We start from the raw sequence: 17,086 nt of genomic DNA, 5'->3' as shown, positions 1-17,086 counted from the left end.
TAAAAAGACAGTATAAGTCATTATAATCCGTAATTATGTCCCCACTGGATGCAACAAATGCCTCATTTATAATGGGTTTTAATGTTTTTGTCTTGTCGCTCCGGCCGGACAAGGCATCACAGTATGGTAAGGGCGTAACATTTCCGTCACACGCTTGAGGTATTCGGGCCAATCACAACGCTCTGGATAGCTGGCCAATCAGAGCACACCTCGCTTTTCAGACCGATGAGCTTTGTAAAAATCAACGCGTTTCAGAAAGGCGGGGCATAGAGGAGAAACAATAATGTACAGTATGTGGAAAATAATGTGTTTTTTTTAACCTTAAACCGCATAAACACATTTCATTACACCAAATACACAAAATAATGTTATTTTTAGCAGCATCATATGACCCCTTTAAAATACAACATAATCAGAATGGATAGTATTATAAAACATACACTGCAACATTACAAATCAAACACTTGCTATCTGGAGCTTTAGCATATCTATTGGGAAGTCCATTTTACACAGCAACAGTTGCTTTACCCCATTGATTTACATATTATGGAAAAAAATACTTTGAAAGTCAAAGGGCACCAGAAACTGTTTGGTTACACATTCGATTTGGAACAACTTAAGGGTGAGTAAATGATGACAGAATTTTCTAACATGGGCTAACATAGTCAAAAAAAAACTTTGGATCAACCTATTTAATTAACAGCAAACAATTGCTGCAAAAACAGCAAAACATGAAACAACTGTACGTGGTCTCTTCTGCATGCATATGCATACTGCACTGGATGCTGTAATATGTGTGTGTTTCTGATGATGATGCTGATGAACCCCAAGTGACTAAACACAACAGCTGCAGGAACTTGGAGTGAGTTGATTTGGGTCCCATCAGTTCAGCTGCATGTGCAGAGACTGCATTAGACACTAGAGCGATTTATCCTCATCATCCAGAGACAGGTGCTTTGGTTTCTGTGCTTCAATCATAAAGCAATTGTACATGTACTTCATATGCACTAAATCGGTACATGTGAGGGTTATGGGTAGTTTCATTAAAACAGTGTACCATGATTATATAATTCCTCTTTGTAATTGGCATAATAAAACACTTTATTTTAATAAAACACTATGGGCCACCATAGATTTCCCAATGGCACATCTTACCCCAACTCTTTTTCCCAAAGTGCTCTATTGCTCTATACATCTTCATTTTCTGTGCATGTCTTCATCTCACAGTATTCCCAATATACCATCTGAACTCTTCATGGAGGTCTTCTCGGCCTTGGATCTGATCTTTGGTTCAATAAACCTGGTTGAAATGCATTGCATCATCAATTGAAATCAGACCCTTGATTTTCTCCGGTTGTATTGAGAAACCTGGAAAGAGGTTTTTTGTGACTCACAAACTCAGAATAGCAGTCTGTATCTCCTGTCACTGCGGTCTGGACTCTAGAGGGTCGCTGCATTAACGCGTCAGACGGGTCAAGGAATAAATGTTGGCCTTTTGAATCAGACTGTTGATTCTGAGATGAGTCAATCCTGAGATGCACATCCTGAGAGTGTGCAATGATCTGTGTTTAACGGTACATAAGTAGTCGCTGAAGAGTTATGGGCCATTTTTTCTGCATGGCTTTAAAACTGCTGATGTAGCACTGTCTGTCAAGACCATGCTAGAGAGAGGAAATTTATTACGGCCTTTGGTTTTACGTTACAAAATCAACAGTGCAACTAGCAATATTGTGGAAGGACATGCAGAACTGTGGCCAAGAATATAAGATGGCGGGAAATGTGCCGTTATTTCATGTGAGTGGCATACTGACGAGGAAGGCGGGAACTTAAGGAAGAGTGAAGCTGAAAGGATGTGGACTCTGATAAAGGAAGCAAAGCACTTATTCTGTTTTTGACCTTAAGGGGGACTTAAATTCTCAGGGTAAATTGCCATTTAATTAATAACTTTGGACTTTGGTTACCCAGAAGAAAATGTAATTGCTCCATGGTTGCTCTTTCTAAGCTCTGGTGTATTCTTACACATTTAAATGTATTTATACTATTTGAGCTACAAAGTCACATTTGGCAGCTGTAAAGTCACAATTGAGCAAAGTAAAGTCATAATTGCAAAATAAGAAGTCACAACTACAAGGAATTAGGTTGCGAGAGTCTTTCTTTCTCAATTATGAAAAATAAATATTAAAAAAAGTTACAATTGTGATATCTAATGTCAAAATGAAGAGAAATGATGTTGCATTTTTTTGAGAAAAAAGATAAAAAGTCACACTCACAAATGTGCGTTCTAAGGTTGCAGTTGCGAGTAATAAAGATTCACTTATGAGAAATTCAGATAAAAAGTCACAATTGTCAGACCTAAAGTCACAATTATGAGAAATAAAGATAAAAAGTAACAATTGTGAGAACTAAAGTCACAATTATGGGAAATAAAGCTGCAATCATGTGAAATAAAGATAAAAATCACAAATGTGAGATCTAAGGTCGCAATTACAAGTAATAAAGATGCCATTACGAGAAATTTGGATAAAAGACACAATTTTAAGACCTAAAGTCACAACTATGAGAAATAAAGATAAAGAGTAGCAATTGTGAGAACTAAAGTCACAATTATGGGAAATTAAGCTGCAATTATGTGAAATAAAAATTAAAAGTAACAATTGTGAGAACTAAAATCACAATTACAAGAAATAAAGCTGCAATAATGTGAAATAAAGATAAAAAGTCACTAATATGAGATACGGTCGCAATTACAAGTAATAAAGATGCCATCATGAGAAATTCGGATAAATTCACAATTGTAAGATCTAAAGTCACAATTATGAGAAATAAAGATAAAAAGTAACAATTGTGAGAACTAAAGTCACAACTATGGGAAATTAAGCTGCAATTATGTGAAATAAAAATTAAAAGTAACAATTGTGAGAACTAAAATCACAATTACGAGAAATAAAGCTGCAATTATGTGAAATAAAGATAAAAAGTCACTAATATGAGATACGGTCGCAATTACAAGTAATAAAGATGCCATTACGAGAAATTTGGATAAAAGACACAATTGTAAGACCTAAAGTCACAACTATGAGAAATAAAGATAAAGAGTAGCAATTGTGAGAACTAAAGTCACAATTATGGGAAATTAAGCTGCAATTATGTGAAATAAAAATTAAAAGTAACAAATGTGAGAACTAAAATCACAATTACAAGAAATAAAGCTGCAATTATGTGAAATAAAGATAAAAAGTCACTAATATGAGATCTAAGGTTGCAATTACAAGTAATAAAGATGCCATTACGAGAAATTTGGATAAAAGACACAATTGTAAGACCTAAAGTTACAACTATGAGAAATAAAGATAAAGAGTAGCAATAGATCAATAAAGATGCAGTTACGAGTTGTGAGCTCTAACGTTGCAATTGTGAGATATAAGTCACATGTGACCACAAAGTCTGATAATCTTTCTGTTGCCTCCTTTATCTTCAGAATCGCTTCCACTTGCAGATGACAACCCGTATTCCCCCGTCGGGACTGGTGGAGCTGCTTCTAGCCGTCCTGCAGCGCAGTGGCTGGGAGGAGAGCATGGCGGTGCTTTGCAAAGGCTGGGAGGACGCTGGTCTTCTGGATCTCCTGAAACTCACAAACTCCGGCTGGGGACCCTCACACTGGCACCTGCGGGCCACTCTGAACCTCTCCCACAGCACACCTCACATGGCTAATATTTCTGACTTCCTGTCTGAGCACTTTAATCAGGACCTTTCTCCACCCGCCTCGGTCCTGCTTTTCGGGGCCGACCCGGAGTGTGCCTCTTCCGTTCTGCGCAGTGCGCATGACCTGGGGCTGACATTGCCCACAGTACATTGGATTATGGGACATCCCCTAAGCCCAGACGCCCTTCATTCTATTGGTCTACCTTTAGGACTGTTGGCCTACGGAGAGGTCGACCACAAACCGCTGGACTACTACATCCGTGATGCCCTGCAGTTGGTCAACCGAGCTGTTACTGCGGCCACAGTTGTACGGCCTGATCTAGCTCTCATCCAAAATATGGTAAACTGTTTTGACAAACCCAACAAACATGAGCTGCCCTCATCAGGACAGTACATTGCCAGGTAAATCCATATTCTCTTATTGTATCAGTCAGCTCAGTGCATTCTCTGTTAAAAAGGTGTGTTTTGTTTTGGGTGCAAGTCCACAACGAACTTGTTTTTTTTTTTTAGATTTTATTTTTGCAGTTTTTGCAATTGATGGGACAGTGTAGAGAGGACAGGAAGCGCACTGGAAGAGTGTGAGGGGGATGGGATCGGGAAATGTCCGTGACCCGGAACTCGAATTCGGGACACCTGAAACACAACAGAGTTGTATTTCGACGTGCTGCCCATGAGGCTATTGGCGCCGACTGAACTTCGTTCTTTAAGCAGGGTCTAAAAATAACACTCGCCAAGCACCAAATGCTAGTAAAAATAAGCGTTGGAGAATATGTGAATCAGCGTTAATCGTCAGTTGACCTTTAACATTTTTATTAATTTAGACATTTCCTGAGAACACAATGCGGTTTAGTGCAATTATCAAATTGTAAAAATTGCATTGTAATTATATAAATATGTAATCTGAAGTGCTGAGTTTGAGTCACTTATAATGTGCATTTGAAAATGCAACGTGCATCAAACATGTTCTTAAGTTTGTAATGAAAAGCATTTCATAAGAGAAGCGTCCCTGTGGTTTGCCGCCAAAATAAAAGCTTTTTTTTTTTACGAAAGTCAAGAAAAACAATTATACATATAAGTATTGTAAATTTACTGTTGTTATAGATTATTATTATTATTGTTATATAAATTTAAACTAACACATCATGGAATACTTTACAGTTCAGTAGTATAGTGATATTTATTTATTTGTTCAATTTGTATTATTTGATTAAATAAGCAAATAAATTAATAATAATAAGTAACAAGTACACAACTTTTTTTCACTAGAGTTGAGTTCCAAAAGTCTAAAAAAAAAGTGTATGAATTCATCTCAAATGGTAAACATACCGTTTGAAGCATGTGTTATATTGGTATTGTTATAATGGTAAACATACCATTTGAAGCATGTGTTAATATCCATTTCCCCTCTACTACATAAAGCTGTATAAAATAGTCCATAAAGTATCCAACGTATTATATTCCATAAAGTATCCAATATTGTTGTTTCAGTTAAAGAAGTCTTGGTACTCATCCTGGTACTCTTAGAACACTCACACTACTTTTACTACAAAATGGCATAATACAGTGCAGAATTGTGTAAAATGGGAACAACATGACTAGTCTACCGGCTACTGTAGCATCAAAATGGCATCATCCCAGACCACCATATAAATTAATCTATTTATTCATAGTTTCTTTGGAAAAGTTACATGCTTTATTAATACGCCGCAGAACCTTTTTTGAAACACGCTTGTCAAATGTAGCTGTCAACAGCAACAGCCACTACACCCTGACTGAAAAGACATTTTTATTATATTTTGTGAAACAATATGTTTCAATACATCTGTTTAGCTTTGTATTGAGGTAAGCTTGTAGTACGAACAGGGTGTACGCATTAGTGTACGGCACACTCACAAAGCAGGGGGCCTTCTTACAGCTTTATGAGCCAATTAAATTATGAATTAAATTAGAAGTGATTTTCCTCTTCAAAGAATCCACATCAAAGTGGAACATATAAGAAATATAAATATAAAACAAATATAAAAAGACTTTTTTAAAGCTGTGTACATCCGAAACAAAATAATTAGATAAACAGTTAGTGCTTTTCCACCATCAGGTCAAATGGTTACAGATGCTGAGTTGTGCAGTTTTGTACCAAGCCAACTTTGATACAGTTCTGTCAGGACCACTATCGTCAAAGATGATTGACAATTAGCATACAGTTTGGATTGGCGGTATGGTTCTGTTCTGGGCAAGAACTCCCTGCGCCTCCATGCAGCCTAGCATGGATGAGAGCAGGGAGAGCAGCGATAACCTGCCAGAGTAAACAGAACAGAACCAACATAAATGTATTGCAGATATCGTTAAAGTTCAATAATGTTATGTACACATTTTAGAATTAGTCTGATTCAAAGGAGAATCAGAAGGCTGAATCCTGACTGACAGAGGAGGAGTTGGGGATGGAGGAGGGTAATTAGCTATTGAGCAATGCGAAAACTGCTGATACTACTGCGGGACCTTATATATGAATGCTTAGATAGGTGTCGTATTCCCATAGGTTGATGGGGATCAGCTGAGAGTCAGCTGATGCGAGCTTGACTAACGTGACCTGCCAGAACTAACGCTACGCTAGATTTATAGTTTCTCTTTCAATGGAACTGTTGTGTTAGAATACATGTAACCAATGTAACTGGTTACATTGTAACATGTAACTGTCTCAGTGTTCGAATACATGTAACCAATTATGAGTCACTAAAGCCATTGCACCAGCACAGATCTCCTGTCTTAAGCATGGTTTGCTAACTGCACTGAACAGGTAATCTAACTGAACTGTGTTCTAATGGAACTACAGCTGACACTGTGCTCAGAACCAGAACGATTGTTTAATGTGTCATATTCTCAAATGTGATAATGAAAGTTGCATGTTGATTAATATAATAGAGCGCCAGTATTAAAAAAAAACATTGCAGGCTCATTGGGGGGGAAAAAAATAGCCTGTGCCGATATTTCTGCAAAATTATATTACAGTGCATTGCTTCTTGACACTTTCAAAGTTAAATATCCAGTGAGTAGCATTAAAAGCGTGTTCAGTTTTATCCAAAACATAAGAATGTGGCAACATTTTATTACGTTAGTAGTTGTATGTATCGTGGCAGTTCAGATATTAAATGAAATGTCTAGTGAGTGTTGCTAATACAGTAGGTTACTTACTGCTCAAACACGGTCTAAACCTAAGCTAAAAACACATTTGCTTAAGTAACCATGCCATTTCAAAAAAGTCTTTGAGTTTTTTTTTAATCATGACTCGTACCCAAGAGCGCCGCATCACAAGTGCAGTGCTTTACCAGGGGAGCTATCAAGCAATTTTACTGTGTCAGAAAAGCCATACATATAGATTTGATTATGTGATCAAACATCAAAATGTACAGTATCAGCACAAAGAAATCATGCACTATATGGTAAATGTGTTTTGAAGTCATAACGTTGTGCAAGAAATTGCTAAAAAGGCCTTTATTATTTTATAATCTGCCCCTTTCATCATAATTTGTTTGAGCAGGAATAAAATTGTTGGTGTTTCACTACCACTAGTGATCAGTTGAAGTTGTGTGTTTTTGGAGTTCATGTTTTTCCAGTGAGCCTACACTCACAATGTACAGTACTGCGAAAGTACTTGTAAGTGCGAAATTCAAAATTCAGGTAAAAATTCCTTTGTTTTAATACAGTACATTGTGCCCTATTATTACATTTTTTTTTTTACATCACTGTATTTTGGCTTTACTGTTACAAGTCAGATATTTAGAGCATAAAATAGCTAACAACCTGCTACCCTGGTAACAAATTTAGGTTATTGTTCGAAAATTGTTTTGAAATGCTTCTAAAATGTTAAAATGTTTAGCTTTTTTGTTGTGATTATAACATTATTTAAAGGTTACAAAAAAAATTCTTAGAACATTTTACTAACTTTTTCACCCAAAATATAACATTATTTGACCATTTATTTTTATATTTTAAGAACCTTAAATTGTCCATTTTTTTTTTTTTTTTTTGCCGTGATTTAGAACATTATTTTAAGGTTCTAAAAAATGTTTCTTAGAGTATTCATCAAATACAAATAACATCATAAGGACGTTCTGAGAATGTTGTTCTAAGAACGTTTTCTTTCAATGTTATGAGAACCTATATCAAATATTAAGTTCTATAAACATTACTTTAATAATGTTTTGTCCTAACATTTATATAATTTGTAAAAAATAAATAAAACATGAAGAAAGTGAATGTTCCCTGTTAGCTGGGTAGCTAATGCTACTGCTTGTTATACTGCTACTATTTTACCTGTAGTACCTGCAAACGCTTGTGCTTGATGCCACAATTGTCCCACCTCATGTTTTGTGGTGTGGGCTCTAAGATTTGTGTGCTAAATGAACTGCTTTTTCAAATGGATTGGAATTTCATACATAAGTAATTGGATAGACAAATTAGATTCTTGAAATTCATCAATAATGGCTAAATAGGAATAAAACCATCACATTCACTTTATTATTTGTCACATATTTTGAGAGATGTTTTGATGTTTTATTCTAAACACTCATCAGTAGAATGTCCTACCATCTGGATGAGATGTCCCAGACAGCTAGTGTCATGCTTAAGGACGGGCACACGGCCACTTTCTCATGCTGCGGAAAATTACTGGTGTTTGCCCTGACACTCAGCTGGAATGCAGACATGCTTTAGAGCTTTAAGCCTTATTTATGACTTCCCCTCAGTTGCCTTTCCCTGAGGAGGGATCACTCTTATCAAAAGCTCTGGCACCCGCCTACCACGCAGGCCCGTCATTTTGTGTGGATCATGCCAGCACTCTGCCACACACCACTATATCTCTCACAACAAATAGAAGTGAAATGTGGCTGTGTGGGAAGCCTGGGCCTCTCATCACAACAGGATAAGGCTGAAAATCTGCCAACCTGACCCAACCATGCTGCTTAATGCCGGACGATTGCGAGGGCATTGCTGCGGGAGAGTGATACATAGCTCTGCAGCTCATGTAAGACTTTGCCTGCATTGTAGCACTATAAAAGTGGAAAACTTTGCTCTTTTAACAATGATTTTGCAAATGCATGCATTTGTCTTTCCTTAAGGAGGTGAGCGAGTGAGGAGATTATTATTAGTCAACATTATCTTGCCCACATATGACAGTTCAATCATAATGTGGATGACTATTGTAATTCAAAATTATGTTCTTTTCAAGAAATTTTACACAGAGAGATTAGACTTATATTTTGATTTTTTTAGATAGTCAGAGTGGTCAATATCCATTATACACATAGTAACAGGCTAACTTTTTTGTGCATGCATGTTTACGCAGGGTAAACCTTTCTGATGCTGAAATGTCTGATTGACTTTAGTGAATATGTTCAGATTGCAGAAACAGTTCACAGACCCTGCTTCACAGAGGTCCTGTGCTGCATTTCAGATCTTTTTTATTGGTGGTGTTTATTAATATCATGGAGTAACAAAAGGTATCTTCATTGTACTGAGCTACCTTTTGTTGGTAGCTTTTAGTATGACTGTTTTTCTAAATTAGATTAGAAAAGATTAAGTACTTTAAATGAAGTCACAACAATTTCAAAGTAGCTTCACCTACAGTGCACAATTTGATTATTAGAAGTAATAGTTTTGTGTCACATTATTTGACCTATTCCTAATCTAGTTAGTTGACATGTAGTTGCAAAGTTACTCATAGTAAGTAGAATGTCTAAAGTGGACTATCGAAATGAAGTGTTGAAAGGATCATTATTCAGGATATTTTCATTTTTTTAATCATCAGTTCTAAAAAATATTTTAGCAATCTACCCCCCAGCCCCTGCCAGCTCTCTTCTCAATATATAAAAGATCATAACATTAGAGTATAATCAAAGAGACCTTTTAAGTACATAGCAATATGTCATTCTAACACACATACTGTGTATTTGATGTCACTTAGATACACACTGTCAATCATTGTTTGGCTAAGTTGGACCATTTGACTTCCTGTGACAGGTACAACTATGAATAAAGGAGCCAAATTACATGTAAAGCTTTACTCCTCAGTTTTTCATTAACCAGCACAGCATTAGTCAAATGTCATATCTATTATTTATGACTCCAGACATTAATCTTCAAGCTCAATGTCAAAGCATTTCCTTAAGTGACCCGAGCTGCGCACCAGCGCAGCAGCCCTGCCGACTGAATGGCTGTAATTCTGAAGAGTGGAAGGGGGTTTCACAATCAAATATATTACTCTGTGAAAGCAACATTTGTAGTTTATGGTGTGACGGATGCCAGACCGTGTCAGTCGTCCAGCTAGGCAATCCCTCTCCCAGGCCTTCCCCCCATGCCGCAGTCATATTTACTGTCTGCTTTGCTGCTGGAGAGAATGAAGTTAGCTTAACCTGTGTCCAGTCCTGTTACTCTTACTTGAACCAGACTCTTTGTCTGGGTTCCCCTTGAGTAATTTTGCAGGGCTGATTAGCATAGACCCATTAGCTCATGCTGGTATATGCTGTAGCTGCAACATAAGTATCTTTGTTCACTGATGGCTATTCAAAATTTCAATTGACCCTTCGCAGGGAGTTTGATTGACAGGTGATCTCACCAATCATAATGCTAAATCTGCCATTTTGTCTAACAAACAAACCAGAAGGAGAGTAGATTAACGTCTGTGGACTGAAAAAATGGTGTGTATTGATATTGTTCGGCAGTTGAAACATGATACCTTCTGATGTTCACTTATGTTCATTTCGTGCTATAACTAGTAAAGAGGAAAAGATGATCATTTCACATGCTTTTTGAACTGAGGTGCTAGCATTCTGTCACGACACATTAAAGAGCCACAGCGATTAAATAAGAATAAGAAACTATTTACAAGCAATAGGACAAAAACTATGATAGAACAAATAAATAAGAAATGCTAAATACATTGTATAAAGTAATCAAATGTATAAAAACTGCATATTCTTCACTGTGTAAATTAAATATATATTTCTACTTACTGAAGTTACAAAAGTGATTTAGTCAAGAGCACTGAGAGATTTTCTCTCCTTTGTTGTTTGATTAACATGAATGACAGACAACGGGAATATTAGACTGCTGTCACTTTAGGAGCTGCCCGGATCCAATATACTGTTACACAGGGGTTTTTTTCTCAGCTGTTTGCTTTCACTTAAGACCTAAATTACTGTGTTTACAAGGATACTTGCAATGACAGACATTTTGACACAAACAAGTGTGTGTATTTCGCCATTCAAGGCCTGTAAAGCGCCAAAATTAACTGTAAGCACCGTCTTCACGTGCACACGCCTCTCTGACAGCTCGTGCATATAGCGGCTGTCTCTCAGGCCCTGTCCACACGAATGCGGTTATTTTCAAAACCGCAGCTTTTTCTATGCGGTTTGGCCGTTCGTCCACACGCAAACGCAGCACCAGGTCACTGAAACCGAACATTTTTGAAAACTCCTGCCAGGGTGAAGATTTTCAAAAACTCCGGTTGCAGTGTTATTGTATAGACAGCGAAACCGGAATTTTTTGGCTTGTGACGTTGGAGCATGTGCTGTTATCTCCGCCTACTGGAAACTTTTTCAGGCTTCTGATTGGCCAACATGGCTTTACGGTTGGGGTTATATCGCCACCTGTTGGCTTGGCATGCTCTTGACAGTGCTTCATAGCATGCGTTTGCGTTTTCATGTGGACAGAGATTTTTTTTTAAACGGAAGAAGGAAAAACTCAGTTTATAAAAATACCCATGCACATGTGGACATGGCCTCAGACAGCTCATGCATATAGCGAAATTAGTTCTCTTTTGCTGCATTTTAATGGCTTAAAATCACTTGTTTTTAAACCGCAATGCTTACAAACACATGCAAACAATACGTTTTCGTGACCACGTAGCACAGCTGCGTCACGTGAGCATGTAACCGCGATAGAGACGGTAGTCCAAAATCTCTACCGGTTGACAAATTTCTTTGTGAAGGGTCAATTCTGGCACCCATTAGCAAAGGTGGTTTCATTCTTCTGGAAGGTTCTGCTCCAGCTGAGCAATTTGGCATGAATAGGAATGCTAATGCATAGCTTTCTCCAGGTGTTATAGACCATCTAGGCCTCTTCCAATCATCATCTGACTCTTGTATTCTTTCACCCTCAGGTTCCTCTCTAATACGTCCTTTGTAGGGTTGACGGGTCCTGTCAGCGTTCAACGCAACCTCTCCCGTGTACTCACCTCTCAGAGGGTCCACATTTGGAGTCTACGCCGTGATGCCGTCGGTCAGCCCACGTGGGTGACTGTAGGCAGCTGGGAAGGCGGTAGGTTGGATGTAGAGGAGCAGGGATTATGGCAGGGATCGCCCCCTCGGCAGCGCACCGAGGGTCAGATGGGCAGGGTGGGTCATAGATGGCGGGCCGGCTTTCCCGTGTCGGGGAGTCGTCTGCGGGTAGTCACTCTAGTGGAGCACCCATTTGTCTTCACTCGAGAGGTAGATGAGGATGGGAACTGTCCCGCTGGGCAATACTGTCTGGATGCAGGGACAAATAACTCGGAAACCCTGGACCACTTGTTCACCGAACGGGCTCAAGGCAACAGCAGCTTTTTGCCACCGGATTTCAGCAAGTGCTGCTATGGATACTGTATTGATCTGCTGGAGAAGTTGGCAGAGGACATGGACTTTGAGTTTGACCTGTACATAGTTGGGGACGGGAAATATGGAGCAGTCAAGGGTGGCCAGTGGACAGGGTTGGTGGGCGACCTGCTGAGCGGGCTGGCCGATATGGCTGTTACCAGCTTCAGCATCAACTCAGCTCGCAGTAAAATGATCGACTTCACCAGTCCGTTCTTTTCCACGAGTTTGGGAATACTAGTGCGCAGTAAGGACACGGCGGCACCCATTGGAGCGTTCATGTGGCCTTTGCACTGGTCCATGTGGATGGGCATCTTTGTGGCACTGCACATTACGGCGTTCTTTCTTACCCTCTATGAATGGAAGAGTCCCTTCGGCATGACGCCTCATGGGCGAAACCGCGTGAAGGTCTTCTCCTACTCCTCAGCCCTCAACCTCTGCTACGCCATCCTCTTCGGCCGCACAGTCTCCAGTAAGACGCCCAAGTGTTGGACTGGACGTTTCCTGATGAACCTGTGGGCCATATTTTGCTTGCTGGTTTTGTCTAGTTACACTGCAAACCTGGCTGCAGTTATGGTTGGGGAAAAGACCTTTGAAGAGGTCTCTGGAATACATGATGCCAAGGTGAGATCTTTTAAGATGCTTCGCTTTAATTTAAGGTACATTTCACATCAGGAAAAAAGTTTTCTCAATAAAACAACTATTGGTTTCGATTTATGGATTTTGTCAGTGAAGCTATTCTGCTAGTCGCTAAGCTTAATCGTTAAACACCATTTTTATATTACATGGAAAAAGATGTTTTCCCTGAAGATGAGTTTGTCAACTATTATGGACAAACTGTATGGATTTACAGGTAACATAGTTGACAATTTCACCATTTTGACTCAATCAATGGCACTGGCCTTGTCTGGCCAACCAAATATAATTTTCTTGACCAGGCTAACCTCAAATTTTAATATTTATTTGAATTAAAATCATAAAAATATTCTAAACCATAACAATGTGTTTGGTCGGTAACATAGATGACAATTTTTGTGGATATGAGTAAAATGAAATGTTTTCTTATATTGAATGAACATTATATTTAAAGTCAATTTATTTTTGGATTGATTTTTAAACATTTTTTACATTTTGAACTCAAGACTTGCAAAAACTGTAATAAGGGATATAAAGGCAATTTCATGCAAAGTGAAAAACAAGATATGTGTGTGATTATGGTGTGTAGGCTATTCTCTTAATTGATAAAATCTGATATTTCAGAAGAAATTTGTTAGAAAAAAACAAAACATGATTATCATCAATGGATATAAAAATGTACCCTAAATTATAGAATGTACTGTAGTAATAACCTATAGAAAACAACGTCGCTACTGTACTGTTTTGTCTACATTTAAAGCAGTCTACCTTCTTCTACCTTAACAACTCCTGTGTAATCATTACTAAGTCTTATAGAACTTCCGTGCCACGTTTATAAATATTAAATGGGTGTTGACATGGGTAGTCAGTAAATGGTCTTTTTGGACTGGGAATTTAATTTTGGGCTCTGAAACATACTCTGTTTACATTGTACATACAACTGTTATATATCAAAGTTCAAAGAGCACATAGCTCAAGCAGTAGAGCGTGGCACTAGCAATGCAAATATCACAGTGTGACATTCCCATAGAATGCATGAACTGATACTTTGAATGCACTGTGGATAAAACTGCCTATATTATATTAATAATGGAAAATGTATCATGATTTATTATTTATTTATCACACTTTGACTCCTAAGACTTTTGATGTTTTTTCCCGGCCTTTGGCCTCAGCTCCACCACCCATCTCAGGGATTCCGATTCGGCACTGTTCGGGAAAGCAGTGCGGAGGATTACATGAAAAAGAGTTTTCCTGAGATGCACGAGTACATGCGAAAATTCAACGAGCCCACCACACCTGATGGTGTCGCCACTCTCAAGTAAGAGATCAATTCATCCAACAGAATGCATTCGGCTAGCAGATGGCAGCAAATGCTCCTGGTGTAGTTATACTGCCAAACCCGATTAGCAAAAAGTGAAATTTACAACACATAGAAAAAAACCTTGTGCATAGTGATCAATAATTCAAACAGCAGTTGCACCCTGTTCATTACAATGCAAATGCGTATGCTGAATCTTTTCTCTACCAGTCCCCCTTAGTGACTCACTGGTGTACAATACTGCAGGTGTCAATATCTCGGCCAAATTAATTCAATTTTTGAATAACGCTGTCATTAAAATGAGGTGTTTGCCTGAAGCAGTTTTTCTCACAGCGTATTTGAGTCTAAGTTCTGAGATTCCCTCTCACTGCTGCTCGCCAGGCGAGCCGTTTGTTGTTTCCTGCCAGCTGCAGTGCCACAGTCTGTCACACACATACCAAATTGTGAAGAGTGTGTTTTTGTTTATTTATTTAAATATTGTTTTATTTTTGGGCTATATCAAAAAAAAGTGAGAGGAGAGCTGGGACAGAAAAAAAGGATGAGGAGGAGAATTAAAAAATCCTATGTGATTTTTATCTAAAGCCTAATTAACAAGTTTCTTTTCAATGAAAGTAAACCACATAACTGGATTTTTTTTTTGGCTGGACTCAAGACTTCTAATCTAGTTTGCACTCACACCAGAGATGAATTTAGAAGGAGAGCAGAAAATATTAACATTTCGAGAGTCGCCGCGTCTCACTTCCTTCAATAATTCCTTAGTGAAGTTTTAAGTCTATATGACAGATGGCAGAATTAAGCCTGAAATCATGGCATAGAAGTTGCTTCATTTAATTTTTTGGATGTTTCATTCAGAATGTAATTGGAAGAGAACTTAAAAGAGACAAACGTCTTCAAAAGAGTCAAAGATCCATGAAGTATTTGAATTGGCTGAAAACACTTTAATCCTTTTTTTAATTTTGAGAAGAGGATCAGAGGTATCAGTGTCCATATGTATCGCAAAGCAGCAGCAAAGCAATTCATTTCTGAAACATTTGTTTTTTTTTATTAATGCCACAGTTTGTCTGCTCTTGCCTTTTGATGACGTTTCTATGCAGTCATATTTGAACTCCAGATTTAACTTTTTTTTTTAATTTTATTTTAATATAAACTACTGGTGGTAAAATGTTAATAGCTTTCATTTGGCAATGATCATTTTGATTTGTACTGACACGGAAAAGAGCTATTCTTATCAACCACAAGTTGTGCTGCTGAGTTTGTTTAACTTCGAATTTGCCGCTGGCTGAACTTTTTGATAAATTACGACTTTTATTATCATTAAATTAAGTAAGGGTGGGCCGCTGCCCTTAAGGTGTCACTATCCATTAAAAGTCCTTTTTGGGCTCTATTCAGCTTGCATCTAGTTTAGCGTAACTGCTGATTTATGGCCGCCGCTGCAGTTTATGAACATTTAGCTCAGACAAATGATGTCTGTGTTCCATTTGCACCAGAATGAGATGCACAGTCTGACTTATGAAAATCATACTGTGCATGTTTAATGAGAGAGTGTGTGTGTGTGTGCCTGCCTGTGTGTAGTTTTGTAGCCCCCCTCTTTTTATGTTGTGAAGGACAGATCCGCCTCAACTTGATGCTTTTATCATGGACAAAGCCCTGCTGGACTACGAGGTGTCCATTGATGCCGACTGCAAGCTGCTGACAGTTGGAAAACCCTTTGCTATTGAAGGTAAGCAGAATGTACAAATTGAGTTCGAACAGTTTAATTGGACAGATTATGTAGTTTATGCTTTATTTAACACTGAAGGGATAGTTCACCCAAAATTGAACATACTGTCATCGTTTACTCACCCTCATGTTGTTTTGGACCCAATTGACTTTCATTGTATGGAAATGGCAGCTATGTTGAGATCACATGACCAGACATACAGGTTGCAATGGAGGATAAGAGCTGAAACACACATGGTCGAAATAACGATACAACCAGGGCCGAAAGCTAATATTTCGCAACACCTGCCAGTGGCCGGCGACTCGACAAAATTTACCACCCTTACATATGTTTTACCAGCCATGAAACTGTATATGCATTATTTCTATTAAAAATAGGCAGAACAAATTGGGAAAACATCTAATTGCAATTTTTATTATATTGTTCGTATTAATATTTATTATTATTATTATTATTATTATTAAATCACATTATAGAGATTAATAAAGAATTATTACTAATACTACTCAACTGTAAATTATTTCACAATTGTAATTAATAATAATAATTATTATTATTATTAAATCACATTATAGAGATTAATAAAGAATTATTACTAATACTACTCAACTGTAAATTATTTCACAATTGTAATTAATAATAATAATTATTATTATTATTATAAAAATGTACTTTTATTTAATTTTTATTTTAACTACATTTTTGAATGAATAATTAATAAAAAAGTTACCGGCCAACTGGCGAGTAACACTGTTTCATGTACTCGCCAACACTGAGTTTTACTGGCATTTGGCGCTTGAAGAGGGTTCGTTTGAGGCCCTGTATAGAATGCAACAGTAATATGGTATTTATATACCAATATAAAATGTAAAGCATTTAATCTCATTTAGATTAAATAAACAATTGTTTTTCCTATCATTACCAGTATTTAAAGGGGTCATAGGATGCTACATGCACTTTTACAAGTTGTTTGAACTGAAATGCTGAAACTCTACAAGCACGCACAAATCAGGCAACCAACTTGACTTAATTTACACACGCAATTGTATTGCAGCCAACATTCTGGTAAAACCCCTACATATC

The 17,086-nt window shown here is 37.7% G+C and overlaps 1 protein-coding gene across 1 annotated transcript in view; it reads left to right on the top strand.

The window, feature by feature from the left end:
* The window catches only part of LOC107656093 (glutamate receptor ionotropic, NMDA 3B-like), an 84,510-nt gene that overhangs the window by 54,746 nt on the left and 12,678 nt on the right, over positions 1 to 17,086 (top strand). Inside the window, exons 2-5 of the mRNA XM_016443787.1 lie at positions 3,479 to 4,104; positions 11,858 to 12,950; positions 14,138 to 14,283; positions 15,888 to 16,003. Of these exons, the coding sequence (XP_016299273.1) occupies positions 3,479 to 4,104; positions 11,858 to 12,950; positions 14,138 to 14,283; positions 15,888 to 16,003 (1,981 nt within the window). The remainder of the gene's footprint in view (positions 1 to 3,478; positions 4,105 to 11,857; positions 12,951 to 14,137; positions 14,284 to 15,887; positions 16,004 to 17,086) is intronic.

The sequence above is a fragment of the Sinocyclocheilus anshuiensis genome, unplaced genomic scaffold (assembly GCF_001515605.1).
Source record: "Sinocyclocheilus anshuiensis isolate Anshui unplaced genomic scaffold, SAMN03320099.WGS_v1.1 scaffold51, whole genome shotgun sequence".
Taxonomy (NCBI): Eukaryota; Metazoa; Chordata; class Actinopteri; order Cypriniformes; family Cyprinidae; genus Sinocyclocheilus; species Sinocyclocheilus anshuiensis.
Note: the sequence above shows the minus strand (reverse complement) of the source record. Positions and strands in the feature narration are given on the sequence as shown.